At 32.9% G+C, this 15,233-nt stretch overlaps 1 protein-coding gene across 10 annotated transcripts; it reads left to right on the plus strand.

Annotated features, from left to right (window-relative positions):
- The first annotated feature begins 1,536 nt into the window (after window positions 1-1,536).
- Window positions 1,537-15,233, plus strand: RAD51B (DNA repair (Rad51) family protein). Of its 10 annotated transcripts, XR_015817364.1 has the most exons (16): window positions 1,540-1,736; window positions 2,419-2,532; window positions 2,682-2,834; window positions 3,156-3,259; window positions 3,349-3,412; window positions 3,518-3,573; window positions 9,328-9,408; window positions 10,415-10,474; window positions 10,571-10,662; window positions 10,736-10,855; window positions 11,483-11,626; window positions 11,973-12,114; window positions 12,697-12,840; window positions 13,064-13,117; window positions 13,580-13,768; window positions 14,949-15,233. XR_015817364.1 is itself a non-coding variant. In XM_088214394.1 (12 exons), the coding sequence occupies exons 1-12, from the start codon at window positions 1,653-1,655 to the stop codon at window positions 11,495-11,497; spliced, it is 984 nt and encodes a 327-aa protein (XP_088070520.1). In that variant the 5' UTR covers window positions 1,537-1,652; the 3' UTR covers window positions 11,498-11,622. The 10 variants fall into 10 exon arrangements, 3 of the variants coding, with proteins under 3 accessions (XP_088070520.1, XP_088070519.1, XP_088070518.1); XR_015817366.1 differs by lacking the exon at window positions 14,949-15,233 and having other exon boundaries at window positions 13,064-13,130; window positions 13,580-13,932; XR_015817363.1 differs by lacking the exon at window positions 14,949-15,233 and having other exon boundaries at window positions 13,580-13,932.

The raw sequence follows: 15,233 nt of genomic DNA on the forward strand, positions 1-15,233 counted from the left end.
TTTTCACATGGATATAATATATATATATATATATATATTTCAGAAACCATATGGTATTGTGAGTGGAATATGACCTCAAAACACATTAATTAATTAATATTATAAATATTACGATTAATTGTGAATAAATAAATATTTTATGATTTTACAGAGTCGAAAGTGATTTTAAATTAGGAGTCTTCGCGGCTTAATTAGCAATCAAAACCATTAAATATAAATAACTAAATTTCCAATTTTCATATTTTTTAATTATAATAAATAGTTAATGAATTTAATTATTTAAATTTAGAGATTAAAATTTAATAAAAAATACATTAAATGTATGATAATAATAAACATATCTATGGTCTTCTATAAACTACTGCTATTATGTTTGATAAAATAAATTTAAATAAATATTTGTAAAAAAATATATAATTCAATAAATTAAATTTTGAATTAATTATTTATATTTTTAAACAAAAATTTATTTATTTTCGCTATTAATTTTTAAAAATATTAAATTATTATTATTATTATTACTATTTGTTCAAAATAACTTTTAACTTGTCAAATATTCAAATTATCATATAGTAATTATTATTAGATAAAGTAATTATAAGGAATCACATTTTATTGATAACATGTACAAATTTAATACACAATAAAATAACGTCCTTCGTCACACGTGCTATGGAGGTGCATTTATGAAATATCACCCGATCCCTTATCTTCTACCATTGACTTCGTCGAGGAAGACTGATGGAGTAGAATCATTACCACCATTTATTTATATTCAATGTGCAAGCACCGTTAGTTGTTAAAAAATTATATCTCATTATTGAGTATGGCTCGTAGTAATCATTAATCAAAAGAGATATTTTAAGAAATTATATATCTATTCACTCTAATCAATAACCGAGCAGAATCTCATGATTATGTATCATAAGGGATTCGTCTTTTCTATTGATTCATACATATTGGTTATAAATTTATTTCGGTCATAAATAATCATAAATTAATAAATTTTTACAATTAACGAAATTAAGAAATATAAATTTTCAAAATACGATATAAATAAGAAATTTCTTGTGACAATAGCACAAAGAGTTATAATTTTTTAAACTTGAGTAACGAAAACAAATTTAATATAAATGGTAACGAATATTTAATTTTCTTAAATTCTGTAGCCGTCAACAACACTCTTATTAATGAAGTCTGATAAAGAATGAGTGAACTCAATTCATAAAGGAAAATATATATAGTTTTTCAAATATATCTTTAAAGTATAATTAAGAAATGATTTCATCGTTTTAAATAAATAAATACGAATTGTATATGTAATTGATGTAATATTTAAATAGATTTAATTTGTATATATTATCAATAACGAGTACTAACTCATAATGATATTATCATATAATAATAATAATAATTAAAAGGTAATTTAAATATTTTGAGAAAATGAGAGTTGATTTAAAACAAAAAAATTTTAGGTGCGATATAAACATTTATTAAAAGTTTAGAGTGAAAATAAATATTTTTGCGGTTTAACAAATTTACGTTTAGGATAAAGAAAAAAACGGAGGGAAGAAGGAGAGCAATTTAGACGCTAGGTTGATAATTGGCGGGAAAAAACCAGATCTCCAAAGAAAAGGTGGAGAGGGAGAGAGATGGCGAACAAGCTTCTAAGCGAGATGGGACTTCCCAAATCTATCGCCAACATCTTCGCTGCTCGTAACATCATCACTGCCAAGGTAATCTCTGCCAAAATTTACATTACATGCGTACAAATGTACATACAAGTATACGTATCCATGGCGGTTAGGGTTTTTCAATCATGAATTGGAGTCAAATCGATGACATGGAGACATAACAAAACGCGCTTCGTATCATTACAGACCTTAATTCTTCATCTAAAACACAAAGCAAACGATCAGTTCTCATTTCCGACTTGGCCGTATAAAAGAATAAAGTAAATAGAACTAAATTTTTTGTCAATAGTTACTCTAGAATATCATATATTTGTTCTCATGGCTGCCTGACCTGAAACAATTGGTAACTTCACCGTAGAGTCGTAATGATAATTTCTTTTGGGGGTTTTAATTTTCTGTAAGAAGGTTTCTCTCTCTCGTTGACCCTAATCTTTCTCTATACACAGTCAAAACTAATGGCTCGAAGATCAGCAGTTTAATTATGGCGTAGATATATGTCAATTTATTTTTTGGAATTTGATTATGGATTCGAGGCTATTTATAAATCGAGGTTGGGCGAGGGAGAATATTTTATTCGTAATCACCACGGGGGTGGTTTATGATGATAATCGGCTTTGTGCTAAATTTAAAGGTCAAGGTTCTCATTGCTGGGACAATGTTATGAGGTAAATATAACCTATTTAAAAAATGCGGAAGGGTAACCTTTTTTCCTCCCTTTTCCAAGGATGCATTGTCATTGACAGAATTTGAGTTGATGGAGCTACTGGATGTAGGGTTGGCAGAAGTAACATCTGCAGTGGCACACATCAGTGAGATTGTTTGTCCATCATATCAAACTGTAAGAAGGTTTTGAGCAATTCAATTTGATGTTTCCTACCGTTTCATTTATTCAGAGAATAGTTTTGAGCTTTTCTTTGAAGTCCTCTTCCTTTCTCTCTGTGAATTTAATTTGCTTCTGAAGAATTTTGGTTTTAGTTCTGTTTCTAGGCTTTATCTCTTCTGGAGCATCGATTGCAGAATGAGCACTTGGCTGGCCATCTTCCCACACGTCTAAAAGGATTAGATGCCGCCTTATGTGGTGGAATACCCTATGGCGTCTTAACAGAGTTAGTTGGTCCAGCTGGAATAGGGAAAACGCAGGTATATCTGGCTTACCTTCACTTCAGGGTTCTTAGAAAATTTGGTAATGTCATTCGCGGTTTTTCTCAAATTGGGTTGTCTTTGTTATCAATGTCTAACCCTAGTTTATTGAAAATTGCTTAGTTTTCCAACTAAGATCGGAAAGAGACTAATTCTTTGGTGTTACACCACATATTCGAAAAGTCTCTTTTTCTTACATAACTTGCTAATATTTTACAGAAAATCCATCCAGAGTGTTGGTAAATTTATTTTTTTCATTCTCTCATTGTACTCATGTTGGATATATGTGCAATTATTCAGTTTATATTGATTAAACTGCAGTTCTGCCTGAAGCTCGCACTACTGGCTTCACTACCAGCATGTTATGGAGGATTAGATGGCCGGGTAATATATATTGATGTAGAATCCAAGTTTAGTTCAAGAAGGTAGATACAGAAAACCCTAGTGGTTTCCTGTTTTACAAGTTTATGAAGATTTTTGAGAATCCTGAAGTTCTGAGATTGCATTTCCCCAGGATGATAGAAATTGGCTTAAAAAGTTTCCCATACATATTTCACTTGAAAGGATTGGCACAAGAGGTTTGCTAAGTAGTTATTAACTTTCATTGTTATTGAGTTTCCTTTTCTAATTCAGTGGCACTGTCCTTACTTTTCTTACTGTATTAATATTGATTTACATTGCAGATGGCTGGGAGGATCCTTGTTTTGCAGCCAGCATCACTGTCCGATTTTACTGAAAGGTATGAATTAACATAAAGTTTTGTTTTTCTGGTTTTAGAGCTTTAGGAATGATAAAATTTTTTGGTGAGAAATGTGAGTTAGAACTAACAGGTAAAAACAAAAGAGTTTAGTCTGGATATTTTTTCACTTGAAACAAACCAGTTCTTTTGCTTATGGTTGACAAAAAAAAAAAAAAAAGAATATGAGTTCTCCAGCTTATGCAAGTTGCTACAGTTACAGTTAGACATATTGTTTAACATTCATGTGTAGATTTGAATGACCGAAGAATAAGATCTCAATGATGCTACCTGGGCCATGGCTATTATTTGAACAGGTTGATAATTAGTTGTCTTTTATCAGTATCAAGTCTCTTTGGCTCCTGTATACTGTCAGATTGTATGTCAACAAGGTTGTCTTTATGTACTTACTATTTCAATGACCTAAAGAAAAATGCAAACATAAGAACTTCAAAAACCCAGTTTAATGCTACATGCATTTAAACATTTAGGCACATGATATCCCAAGGGCAGCAATTTGGAAGTTACAGCTAATAGCTCATTGGTTTGATAAGTTGATATAGGACAAAGAGGGTTTGACTACAAACTTAAAGAATTTATATTGAGAAAAAAAAATTGAAGATCTCGGATCTCAATAATCAAAGTAATATCTCGATATGTGAATAATAATTATAAATAATCTACTTAATAGTTAAGTTAGGCATCTTGTTTATAGGCACTAAGTACATCAAAATAGGAAATAAAAAAACCTAGTAAATAGAAACATAAGTTAAACTGGAAGAACTAGAGAATTAGGAAATCTAAGAAATAGGAAAATAAGTCTTCATATTCCAACTTTCCAAAACATTTATGTTTCTTTATTGATTTTGCCTCATATCTCTTATTACTGAAATATGTCCACTTTAGGAGCTTCCTGATCTGCATCATTCTCCTGCACTTGGTAAAAACACGACTTAAATTTTTGAAATATCGAAGTAGAAAGAATGTTAAAGTTGAAACTTGTCCTTCAACAATTGAAGCTTGCAGAACTTGGAATTGTAATTAGAAAACATGATTTTTTTTTTTGAAATCAAGGATTCTAAAGATGCAGTGAACCAATTAGAAATACGGCAAAATCCAAAAAGCAGTGAACCAATTAGAAATGACAAAATCCAAAAAAGGAAAAACAATCAAACTTTCTTCGTTGCTGTTATGAGTTAAAGAATGTGGAGTAGTATTTTCTAATGAGGCCTCTTTCTTCTTAAAATCAACGAGAATAGTGTCATTTTTAACTTCAATGACATCGTTGTTTACAACTAAATCGAGAGATCTGTTGCTAGAAAACTCAACTTAGTGACAGAAGCATCAATCTCGTTCGCAATCTTTTTTCCTATCTCAAATACTTCATTTGTGTGTGTACCTTTAATATCAGTAGTTAATTCTTAATATTTAGGTTGCAGCACTTCCATTAGATTTTGCTCAACTACCAAAGAATTCACACTTTCATCCTTTTCTTGTTCTTCATGTTCTAAAATTTGACACATGTTAGGTTTTTGTGTAACTGATAATTCAAAATTTCTCTATGCCTTTTCATCTTCATTTCATACATATCAATTTTATTGCTTAAGTTCCAAAGAGCTATTTTGAAATCTTCCATAACTTTATAAGAATAAGAAGTGTCATGTTACTCTTGTGACTTACTTTCACTATTTTAGATATTGGAAAATGATATTGAATTTTTATTTTAGAATATCTATCATATAAACAATACTCTTTAATAGAATCTCGCGCCTAAGTACCACCTTCACAAAACTAAGTCACAAAAGCTTACGACCTTGAATCTTGACTAATTCTAATTTTGTCCACCTATCCATATTTATCAAAAAGTTCATATAAATCATCTCATAGTTCATCCTTTGTAGCTAAATCATATACCCAATAGAATGTAGTTACCAGAACACGATTAACTCTGTTCATGTATTAAATCCATCCATAATTCTTCTAACTCCAAGTGAATTTTTTCTAAAGTATTAACTTGCCAAAAAATGAATATAAAACCGGAATTTGACAAAACTAACCTCAAAAAGTGAAAGAGCACACCTAAAATCTTAAGGGCTAGTTTGAAGATATTGAGAATCAGGCTGGAGATGGTGAATGGGACAAGTCGGACTAGAGTGGTCAAATTGGTTTGACCTCGTCAAGGGGGCTTTAGAATATTGAAATCCATGCACGCGGGTCGGCGTGTGGACTTTATGTACTGTCCTTCGATAGGCTTCCAGTGATGGGCTTCTGGTGGCGAGCTCGACTGAAGGTACTAATCCTGGATCTAAGGTTCGTGTTACTAGTCATGGCTAGGTAGAAGGATATCCTGTGTTTGCATCGGCGATCTGGGGATTTTTAAGCGAGTGAGGTAGATTCCAATGAGTTTCCGCGGCAAGGCTTCGGGGTTTTGCCAATTGAAGGCTTCTAAAAATGATGGTGAGAGCAGTTTTGGCCACCACTGATGGTGGTCGGGGGTCAAGTTAAACTAGCACTATGGTTTTTCTCTTTTTGATGCTATCGACTATTTAGGGTTTTTATAAAGGCTCAAACCCCCTATTAGGGATTCTTAGCGTATGACTCAAAAATAGTGAAATAAGAATATTGAAATTTGTAATTTAGCGGAAGCAATTAGAGTTTAAGGTTATATTTCTTACACAGTTTACTTAAAATGTCTAATAGAGTTATGAGAATAATCTTGAAAACTAAAATGAAAAAAGTAATAAAGAAAATGAATATGATCAACCTCTGTTCGAAATTAGGGAAGCGGAGAGACAATTTCTTAACTAGTTTTTTTACTGTTCAGCATTTAAATTTTGGTCGTCCTGATCTGAAATGATTAATAATAAAGGATGAGTTACACTAACTCAGTAAAAATATCAACGCTTTACCACTGATACAAAAAAAAATTAAAGGTTTGTAGAAAATATAAAACAACCAATAGAGCTTGTTTTTTTTTATAAAATTTAAATGTTAGTGCATTCATTATTCGTTTCACTGAAAACGTTAATATCTTCTAATCTCACCTGTAAATTTTTAAATATTATTTATTAAGGTAAAAATATAACAAACTACAATGCGCATTCCAAAAGATATATAACAATTAACTTTACGCTATTTTCAAAATTGGATTCCTACCGTACTCATCTTTATTATTTACTTTACTTGTCGGTGTCACTAAGGGTCCATAAGAGTCCCTACTATACGTGAACACGAACATTCATTCTATTAATCAACCGGCCGTCCCCATACTCCGTCCGGAATGGACGCTAAAACATACAATCGCTTCAATACCCCGTCCAGTATGAGTGTAATTAAAACGATTCCCAACTTGTTCTACTATGGGACTTCTCAGCCTCGTACGACTGAGGGTAACGTCTACAGTACGGTTCACCTTAACACTGAGTCTGTATACTCTTTCCCAAGACACCGGGTAAGATCATTTTATTTAACATCATTAATTCACACATATCTTTTCTTTTATTTACTATTTAGTCTTAAGAGATACGTATATCTGTATCCCAACAATACATGATTAATGAGTTCACATTTTATGGTACGTACATGAAATAAGTATGCACTATATTGACAGAAATATATTGTACACACAATAGGATGACAGGACTATATATTAAGAGGCCTTACCACGTTTGCTTTAGAATTAAAATAAATACATTAAAGTAAGCACTATAGTGAATAGAATAACATAATAAACAAATGAAGAAATAAATACTGCAATTAAAACTCAAACAGGCACAAACTGGACGGTTATTTACTCTATTGGCAACTTGTGCTTTAATTAATTAAGGGACCGCAGATTAACCAAATTTTCCATTTATTATCAGTTTAGTTTTAATTGTATCGTAACAGGAAAAAGGGATGAGAGATTCTTATCTTGGATCGGTGTTCAGAACAACTGCGTTTTTCACTACGGTTCTCGCTTCTTGGATTTCTTGGATTTTCCTGTTAAGATCCAAACGTGCGTCAAAATAGCGTGAAACTACGTGAGAAATGGCCAAAAAGAAAAAATATCTCATTGGAGGGTCGGATTGGGGTTCCGGTGTGCCGGCGCCGCCGTGCTATGCCGTCGGGTCCTCCTTCTCCAGTGACTCCTCCTCTCGGTCAGGTTGGTTTCGGCCAGTTCTAGGTAAAAACTTGTTTAAATACGGTTAGGAGGTGTCTATCAGCAGAAAAAGAGGAAAAACCAACGCTTACTAGCATTTTCCGGTCTTCAGTGCGCGGCTTAGCTGGGCTCAACCGTTCCTTTCTTGCAGTTCGTGGCTTTTTCGGTTACCCTGTGTTGGAAACAAGTTATACTGCTAAAGGGCAGGGAAAACGGAATGAACAGGAAGAGGAAATGGCTTATCGGAGCATTTTTTGGTCTCTGGTGCAGCGGCTCAGTTGAGCTCTGTTGTTCCTTCCTCACGGTTCGCGGTTGTTCTCGGTTTTTCTGCAATGAAAACAAGTTATACGGCTAAGGGCGGAGGAACAGGAAAAAACGGGAAGAAAAATCACACTCACCGGTGCGTTTTGGATTTCCGGTGCGGCGTCACTGGTGGCTGGGCTTCTCCTCCAGCCGCCCTTCTTCTTCTTCTTCGGTGAGTGGGTGTCGGTTAGGGTTTCAGTTTGAAAGAGATGTTTAAATACCCCCATCTCCTCGATCTGGGCCGTCCATTCAGGCCCACGTGGATTAACCACAGTCGTCAGATCGCGCTTATGAGGGAAATAGATCTGAGCCATTCGATCAAAGATGCATGGGCTTTTCAATTGCGCTTATCCAGAAAATCAATTCGGACTGTTCGTGCGCGCGTGAGTGAACATGAGCCATTGGATCGTCCAGGCACGCGGATCACCCGTGTAGCTCCCGCGTGGAGCCTATGCGTGTCCACCACACGGCACGTTCTAACTCGCCGTGCTGCTGACGTGGTCTGCATTTATTCTTTTTGCGATTTTATCCATGTTTTAAAACTTTTCTTTCAAAAACACCTCCTTTTATTTACAGTTTCACTTTGTTTTTTAAAATTATTTTTAATTTCATCCACAATTTATATTTCTCAAAATTAATTAAAATTAACTCTTTATTTATTATTAAAAAGAATTGAATTACATCTTTTTGAGTCTAAATTTTGGGATCGGAATGTTACAGTTTTAGAGTTTTTTTTTGCAGTAGATTTTGTGTTTTGTGAAGGTGGAATGACATAATTAAGGCAGCTTAACAAATCAAATTTAGCTTTTGATACCAACTGATATAGGGCAAATAGAGCATGAATTTAAACTCAGAGACTTTTATTAAGAACAAGACTTGGAAATTTAGGATCTCAATAATAAAAAAAAGCTCAATATGTGAATAATAATCATGAATAATCTACTTAATAACTAAGCTCAATATTTATTTATAAGCAGCGAATGCATAAAAAATAGGAAATCTAAATAATCTAGTAAATAAGAAAATAAGTCAAATAGGAAGAAATTAGGAAATAAAAAGTCTAGGAAATATAGAAAAATAAATTTCCTATGTTCCTTTATTGTAGGACTTTCCAAAAATTTAGAAAAGAAAATTAAAATTTCATATTCCTTTTAGTTAACTTCGATAAACGTTTATGTTTCTATATTAGTTCTGCCTCATATCTCCTATTATTGAAATATGTTAATTTAAAAGCTTCCTATTCTGCATTTTAAGTATTTGAGTTTTTGTACTTCCACTTATGCTTCATACTCGCATTATTTGATATTCACCAGTTTGCAAGAACTGAAGCTTTCAGTTCTCCAAAACCAAGTGAAGCTGCTAGTGATTGATAGCATGGCGGCTCTTGCTTCAGGGTAATTTTGATTTTTTTTTTTGGTAATAATTTTGATAGTTCTACTTTCATTTTATTTTCTTAAAAATCATGTTATGACTCTCAAGAATCAAGCGCAGTTTCTTTGACAGATAGCATTTTGGCTTGATCCTTGTAGAATGTGCTTTGATGCATAATCTTGGTTGTAGCTTGCTGATTTTAACAATTCCAATTATAGGGACTGAATCATTTCTCTTTTTGAAGAAAGTATATCACAACCAAATTCAATACATCTGTAAGTTAGTAGATGGAATTATCCCAAAAAGAAAGTATGAAGTTACGCCCTAGTTTACAGTCAGCTTTTTATAACTGAAGTTACATAGTAAAATTCTCTAGCAGTCCTTGTAAGTTCTATGGAAATGTTTAGAAAGAAAGTTAATTTGATGTATCTGTAAATCTAGGTAACTTTAATGTAATTTGATGTATCTGTAAATCTAGATAACTTTAATGTAATTTGATGTATCTATAAATCTAAATAACTTGAATGTCCTACACTGTACTGCATCTCAGGATCAGAGAAGTGAAAACAAGAGTCAAGATGGTTGTCTATTTGTTCTGTGAATATGCTTAACTTAATCCTGGTGCTTGAATGGTGAAAATAGATTTTATGGTCATTCATTATGTAAATGTGGAAATGCGGTTTTTGGAGTTCAATGCTGCTATCTGGAGGGTGAAAATACATTTCTTTCATCTGTGTGCATTTACAGATCCAGTTTCTCAAGTTCAAAACTGTTGGATGATATTCTAGTCAGTGATATCAACTAGTCCAATAAATCTATACAACTAGTGCCACATGAATGTAGGAGCATGTTTAGACTGTTGTGGAAGAATGGTTATGATAGTCTTCTCTGCACTAATGCGAGTCCATCATTGATTTGTGATATATCTGCTCATATTTCTTAAAGAAAATTTTGAACTTATAGAGTAATCTGAAACCAAATACTATATGCTTCTCTAGTGGATCATCTAATTGATGAGTATTTGTTCAGGGAATATGAGCAGGGGTTTCGTCGACAGCATTCATTATGTTGGCACATTTCTTTTGTCAAGTGAGAACTCGATCTTCACTGCCAATTTTATGTGACCATTTACTTGAGATAATTGTGTTTCTTGTTCAGATCATATTGATACAATAATTGATCTAGGTCACTTGCTGAATTTTCACGAATTCCTGTTGTGGTAACAAACCAAGTGAGATCTCAGAGCCATGATGATACCTGTCAGTATGATTTCCAAGGTATGATTACATAATCAATTTTGTAAGATCTTTTCAGCTCATCTATTAACACAGTTTGGTTGATCTGGTGCAGCACAGAGCAGAGATGAGATGGTAGATGACCCCATGAAATACGATTCTCATCTTATTGCTGCATTGGGAATTCACTGGGCTCATGCTGTAACAATTCGTTTAATACTTGAAGCTAAATCAGGTGGGCATAACATTTGCCGTAGATACCCATGAGAGCCAGTCGTGATTGTTTTGATCTATTTGCTGTTGATTGATTTTGTCCATCAGATCAAGTTGAGACATTTGTAAGATTTTCTTTTTTCTTTTCTAAGGAAAGATAGTATTCTCCTTGTAAATCTTTTACATGACTTGTATTCACAAATGTTTTTTTTAATGATTTATGGTTTACAAATTTAACAAAAAGTGGTTTCTAAAAAAAAGTGAGAAGTTTAATGAAAATGCGAGTTGTTCAAAAGGAGAATATAGATTAAGTTAAACAAATTGAACATATTCTAAGAAACTAGTTTAATTCCACTCAGATTGCCTTCTTTATTAAGGTTTGGGCTCAAGGTGCACTATTGGCATTTGTTTCCATTTTTTGCATTTTCTCTTTCTGGATGTGGCTTAATTTCTAGAACGTTACATTACTATTTTGTTTAGGAGGAGCAATGACTCTTATTCAAGTTCTCTGCTGGAAGAAGGTCCTCAACCAAAATTATTTATGGATGACTACCTTAAGAGAGCATAAACTGCAGTAACATGTGAAAGTAAAAGATTGCACCCCTTCTGTTTTTGGATTTGAATTTCGAAAGTCGCATTTCTCCTGCAGGTCAGAGGTTTTTGAAGGTAGCAAAATCTCCAATGTCACCCCCTGTGGCCTTTCCTTTCTGCATAACGTCATCTGGGATTTCATTTCTGACTGATGATGGGATAGAACTAGAAGGGTCAGAGATAAACAAAATTCGTGGTCAAGGTTTGTCTTATAGGCACACTATTTATGATAGGTTCACTTTTGGTGTGTTTAAGAGTATTCAACATTGAAGCTGCACACTTGCATTTGGTGGCAACTATCTTATGATTTTTGATTATATGTTCTCCCACCAATTTAAATCTTGATAATGCACTATTACTTTCATCGTAGTTGTTACACGAATGGTTACTAATGAATGGTCATGCTCTGTGGGAAAGCTTCTGTTAGTTGTCTATGTTAGCCTGAATTTCAGATGCATCGCATCATTTGTAATGTCATTCTAATTCAAGTTGGCTCGTAAGTTAGTTTTCCTCAGTAACATAATATGTTAGAAATCTTAAACATGCAGGTCACAGTGACATTATAAATTTTTACGCGGAGAGCTTCTATGGATCAGGATCGAAGTTACTAGATTAATCTGCAGATATTTCTATGCTATGAAATTGGTCACTCCTTTTGGACCCTCTCTCAATACATGGCTGCTACAGGATGTATGGGGATTTGTATTATTTCCTTTTATCTCTGTCTTAAGCATCCTTTTGTATGTTACCAAACTTGGATAGGAACATTTATATGGCCTGAACCAGAGCTTGTAATGTTTTTCTTGTATCTTTCACTGGGGGAAGGGAAGTTTTCTCTATCTTTTCCTACAATACAGATACTAGTTACAGTTTGTACACATTTCTAGTCCGAAAGTTAGTGTAAATCTTACTGCCATTTGATAAAAAATTTAGAAATTCTATGTCAAATCTTACCCGTATCTGTCTATAATACTAACAAGAGTAGTGAATCAGGATTTGAAGTTGACTGCATCGTGACTGGTCTGAGAAAAAAGTGTGTAGACAATTAGCTGATTGATTAGAAGTTGCTTTTGATTACTGTTAGATATTGATTATCCTAAAGGTGATATCAGTATTAGCCAATCCTTGTTTAAATTGAAAAGAAAAAGGAAAAGAGAAAGAGAAATAACCACTTTGAATCCTCAGACAAGGGTTGGAAAGTAAGGTGCATTGTCAATTGTCATAAACTACAATTTCAAATTAACCAAAATGTAACATCTTTTACTGGTGTAGTGGAATAATGATCTCAAGACACAGACAGAATTAGGTACTAAACATCAATTAAGTGGACTCCAGATACAAAGTGCTAGCAAGTTGAGGTCCTGCAAATATCTAAACTCATGCTATGTTTGTCTTGAAATCATTCTTAGCATTCAGGTAAGAATGTATCTGCTTAATTGTTTTCTACTAATTTTTTTTCTTGTTATTCTTTCCGTATTAGTTAAATTATTCTGCCTTGCCAACTTTTGTAACCAAGGGAATCCTGAAATGCTATTTGTTGCTGTAGATCTTTCTTGAGTCAGCCTTTGCTATGATGACTAACTTGGGCATTTGTGTTTTTTTTTCCTGTTGTTTTTGGGGCTCTTCTTTATGGTGATAGCGATGGTGATCTTTATGGCTGGAGCATGTGAAGTGTGACTAATGCGACATGGTGGTAAGATAAATAGGTAGTATTGGATGATTGATGTGAGAGCATTATGTATTTTAAAGGCATTATAGGGGAATCATACTTTAGCATATTGCACATGTCATTATGAATGTTGGATCCACTAGCCTATGGCAGTTGATCACTCATTTTCTCAAGCTTTTGTCTGCATAACCCCATAATAATCTGGACAGGTGTATATTTGCGATTTGTCAGCTTAAAATCAAAGACATTAATTTGGATATATATATATATATATAAATATATATGGCATTTTCTTGCTTGCAATGACTTCGCCTACTTGGCGGCACTTTCTTTAAATTCAATTAGCATTTGAGTATCATCTTTGACAAGAATTGCTTTTTTTGTGGGGGGGAGGGGGCAATTTAACAAGAATAACTTAGTCTGTATTCTTATCAGGATTCGAGACAATTTATCCTTGTTTATTTATTTATTTATTTTTTTCTGTAGAAACCGAGGCAATTATGGGAGACACAAGCAACTGTAGATAGTGTGGGTTGTTCTAAGCCAAAGAAGGCATAAAGTACTTCTACAGCCTACTGGTCATTGGTTTCCTAAACAGAGAAGGAAAAAAATAAAAGAAAAAGAAAAGAGAAGCAAGTTGAAAAAGAAGCCAAAGCATTGTACTGGAATTTTAAGGTTTCTTTCCTTTTCCCTCTTTTAGCTTTTGAATATAATATATATGCTTTCTTTGAACATATTGGATTGCTTTGTCTATGCATGTCTAGAACTTCTAATCTGAGTTTTTGTTGTTTGAAACGTGGTGAATCATCCACCATCTCCTTAAGAAATTATTTTTTATAGTCCTTATAGTTATTTTTTTTATTACTATTGGAAAAGAGAAAACTGCAGTGACTAATAAAACTAGGGAGTGATTATAGATTTATTAATAGGAATTGAATAAGATACATAGCACATTAGTGTATTCTAGTAGCCACGTATAAAATAATAGTTCCAGGCCACTAGCCTGACTTAGGAATTTGTAAACAATACCGGTGTGATTTTCAAATTTTGTCGGATGTTTATCTCTGGACACCTAATTAGCTTTTGCTACTAGGTGCAATCAATGCCTTACTTAAAATAAATTAATCCTGATTATGTTCTGATTTAAGCTGATAATGAATTGGCAACTGCTTTTTGTTTATTAATTGTTTTAGCATCTTAATCTCCTCGAAATTTTGATGTTTCTATAGTTAAATCTTTATATTAGATACTTGCCCCCTATTTGAGTATATTTATATTATATTGGTAAGTGACAGTGTATCCTCTGGTCATGACCTATACCTTAAATTCTTTATTCAGTAATTAAAAAATAGTTTATTTTCTAGGTGAAAGCTCTGTTGTGGTATCCTCTTTTTCAGTTTTTTAACTCAGTCCACTCAAGTTACTCACTGTCCAGGATATAGAATATAGCTGTATAGAACCACTGTGATTTAAAAAGTACCAAGTTATCATATTTTAACTTTCTTTGTTATTAAATTTTAAAAATTTAACAATAAAGACAAGTTACGGGTACTATAGATTTTGCATTATATTATATAAAATAATATAATATTATTATATTCATATCATGCATATACATATACATATACATATACATGAACAGCATGACCGCGTAGTGGGTAATTGATCAAGAAAGAAAGTGACAGAAGCTCTTGCATTAATAGTAAGTTGTCTAAATATGTACTGCGGTGATTTCTTTTTTTTTTTTTTTTTGTGGTGAGTAAGTTTTCAACAACGTTAATATTTAAAAGAAGTATCTTGTCTCATGTGTTCTTCTCAAACATATGTTTTTATGATTTTTTAAATTTCAATTTAGGTGCTTTTCCGGGCAAGATCATTTTCTAGATGTGACCTATAAATACTGCTTCAGATGTGACATGTTTGGTGTGATTTATGTGAACATCATTATCTTCACAAGCTGTCTCAAACAATTTTCACTTTTGCTTCATCAATTGGCTAGATTACCCATGATGATTTTTATTAAGTTTTTCTTTAAATTAGTCATGAAATCATTAACACAAGCATATAATGCAATTATGCACCAGTCAAAAAACAAAAAAAAAAAAAAAGAAGAAAAGGCACAAACGGAGGAACAAAGCCA

Source organism: Carica papaya, chromosome 2, assembly GCF_054855325.1.
Source record: "Carica papaya isolate Zhongbai chromosome 2, ASM5485532v1, whole genome shotgun sequence".
Lineage (NCBI taxonomy): Eukaryota > Viridiplantae > Streptophyta > Magnoliopsida > Brassicales > Caricaceae > Carica > Carica papaya.

Excerpts from the sequence above, each read along its gene's own strand:
- RAD51B (XM_088214392.1), top strand. The coding sequence starts at position 1,653 with ATGGCGAACAAGCTTCTAAGCGAGATGGGACTTCCCAAATCTATCGCC. Across the intron at positions 2,533-2,681 it reads TTTGTCCATCATATCAAACT|GCTTTATCTCTTCTGGAGCA; the intron begins GTAAGAAGGTTT and ends TTCTGTTTCTAG. Across the intron at positions 10,475-10,570 it reads TGGCACATTTCTTTTGTCAA|GTCACTTGCTGAATTTTCAC; the intron begins GTGAGAACTCGA and ends TAATTGATCTAG.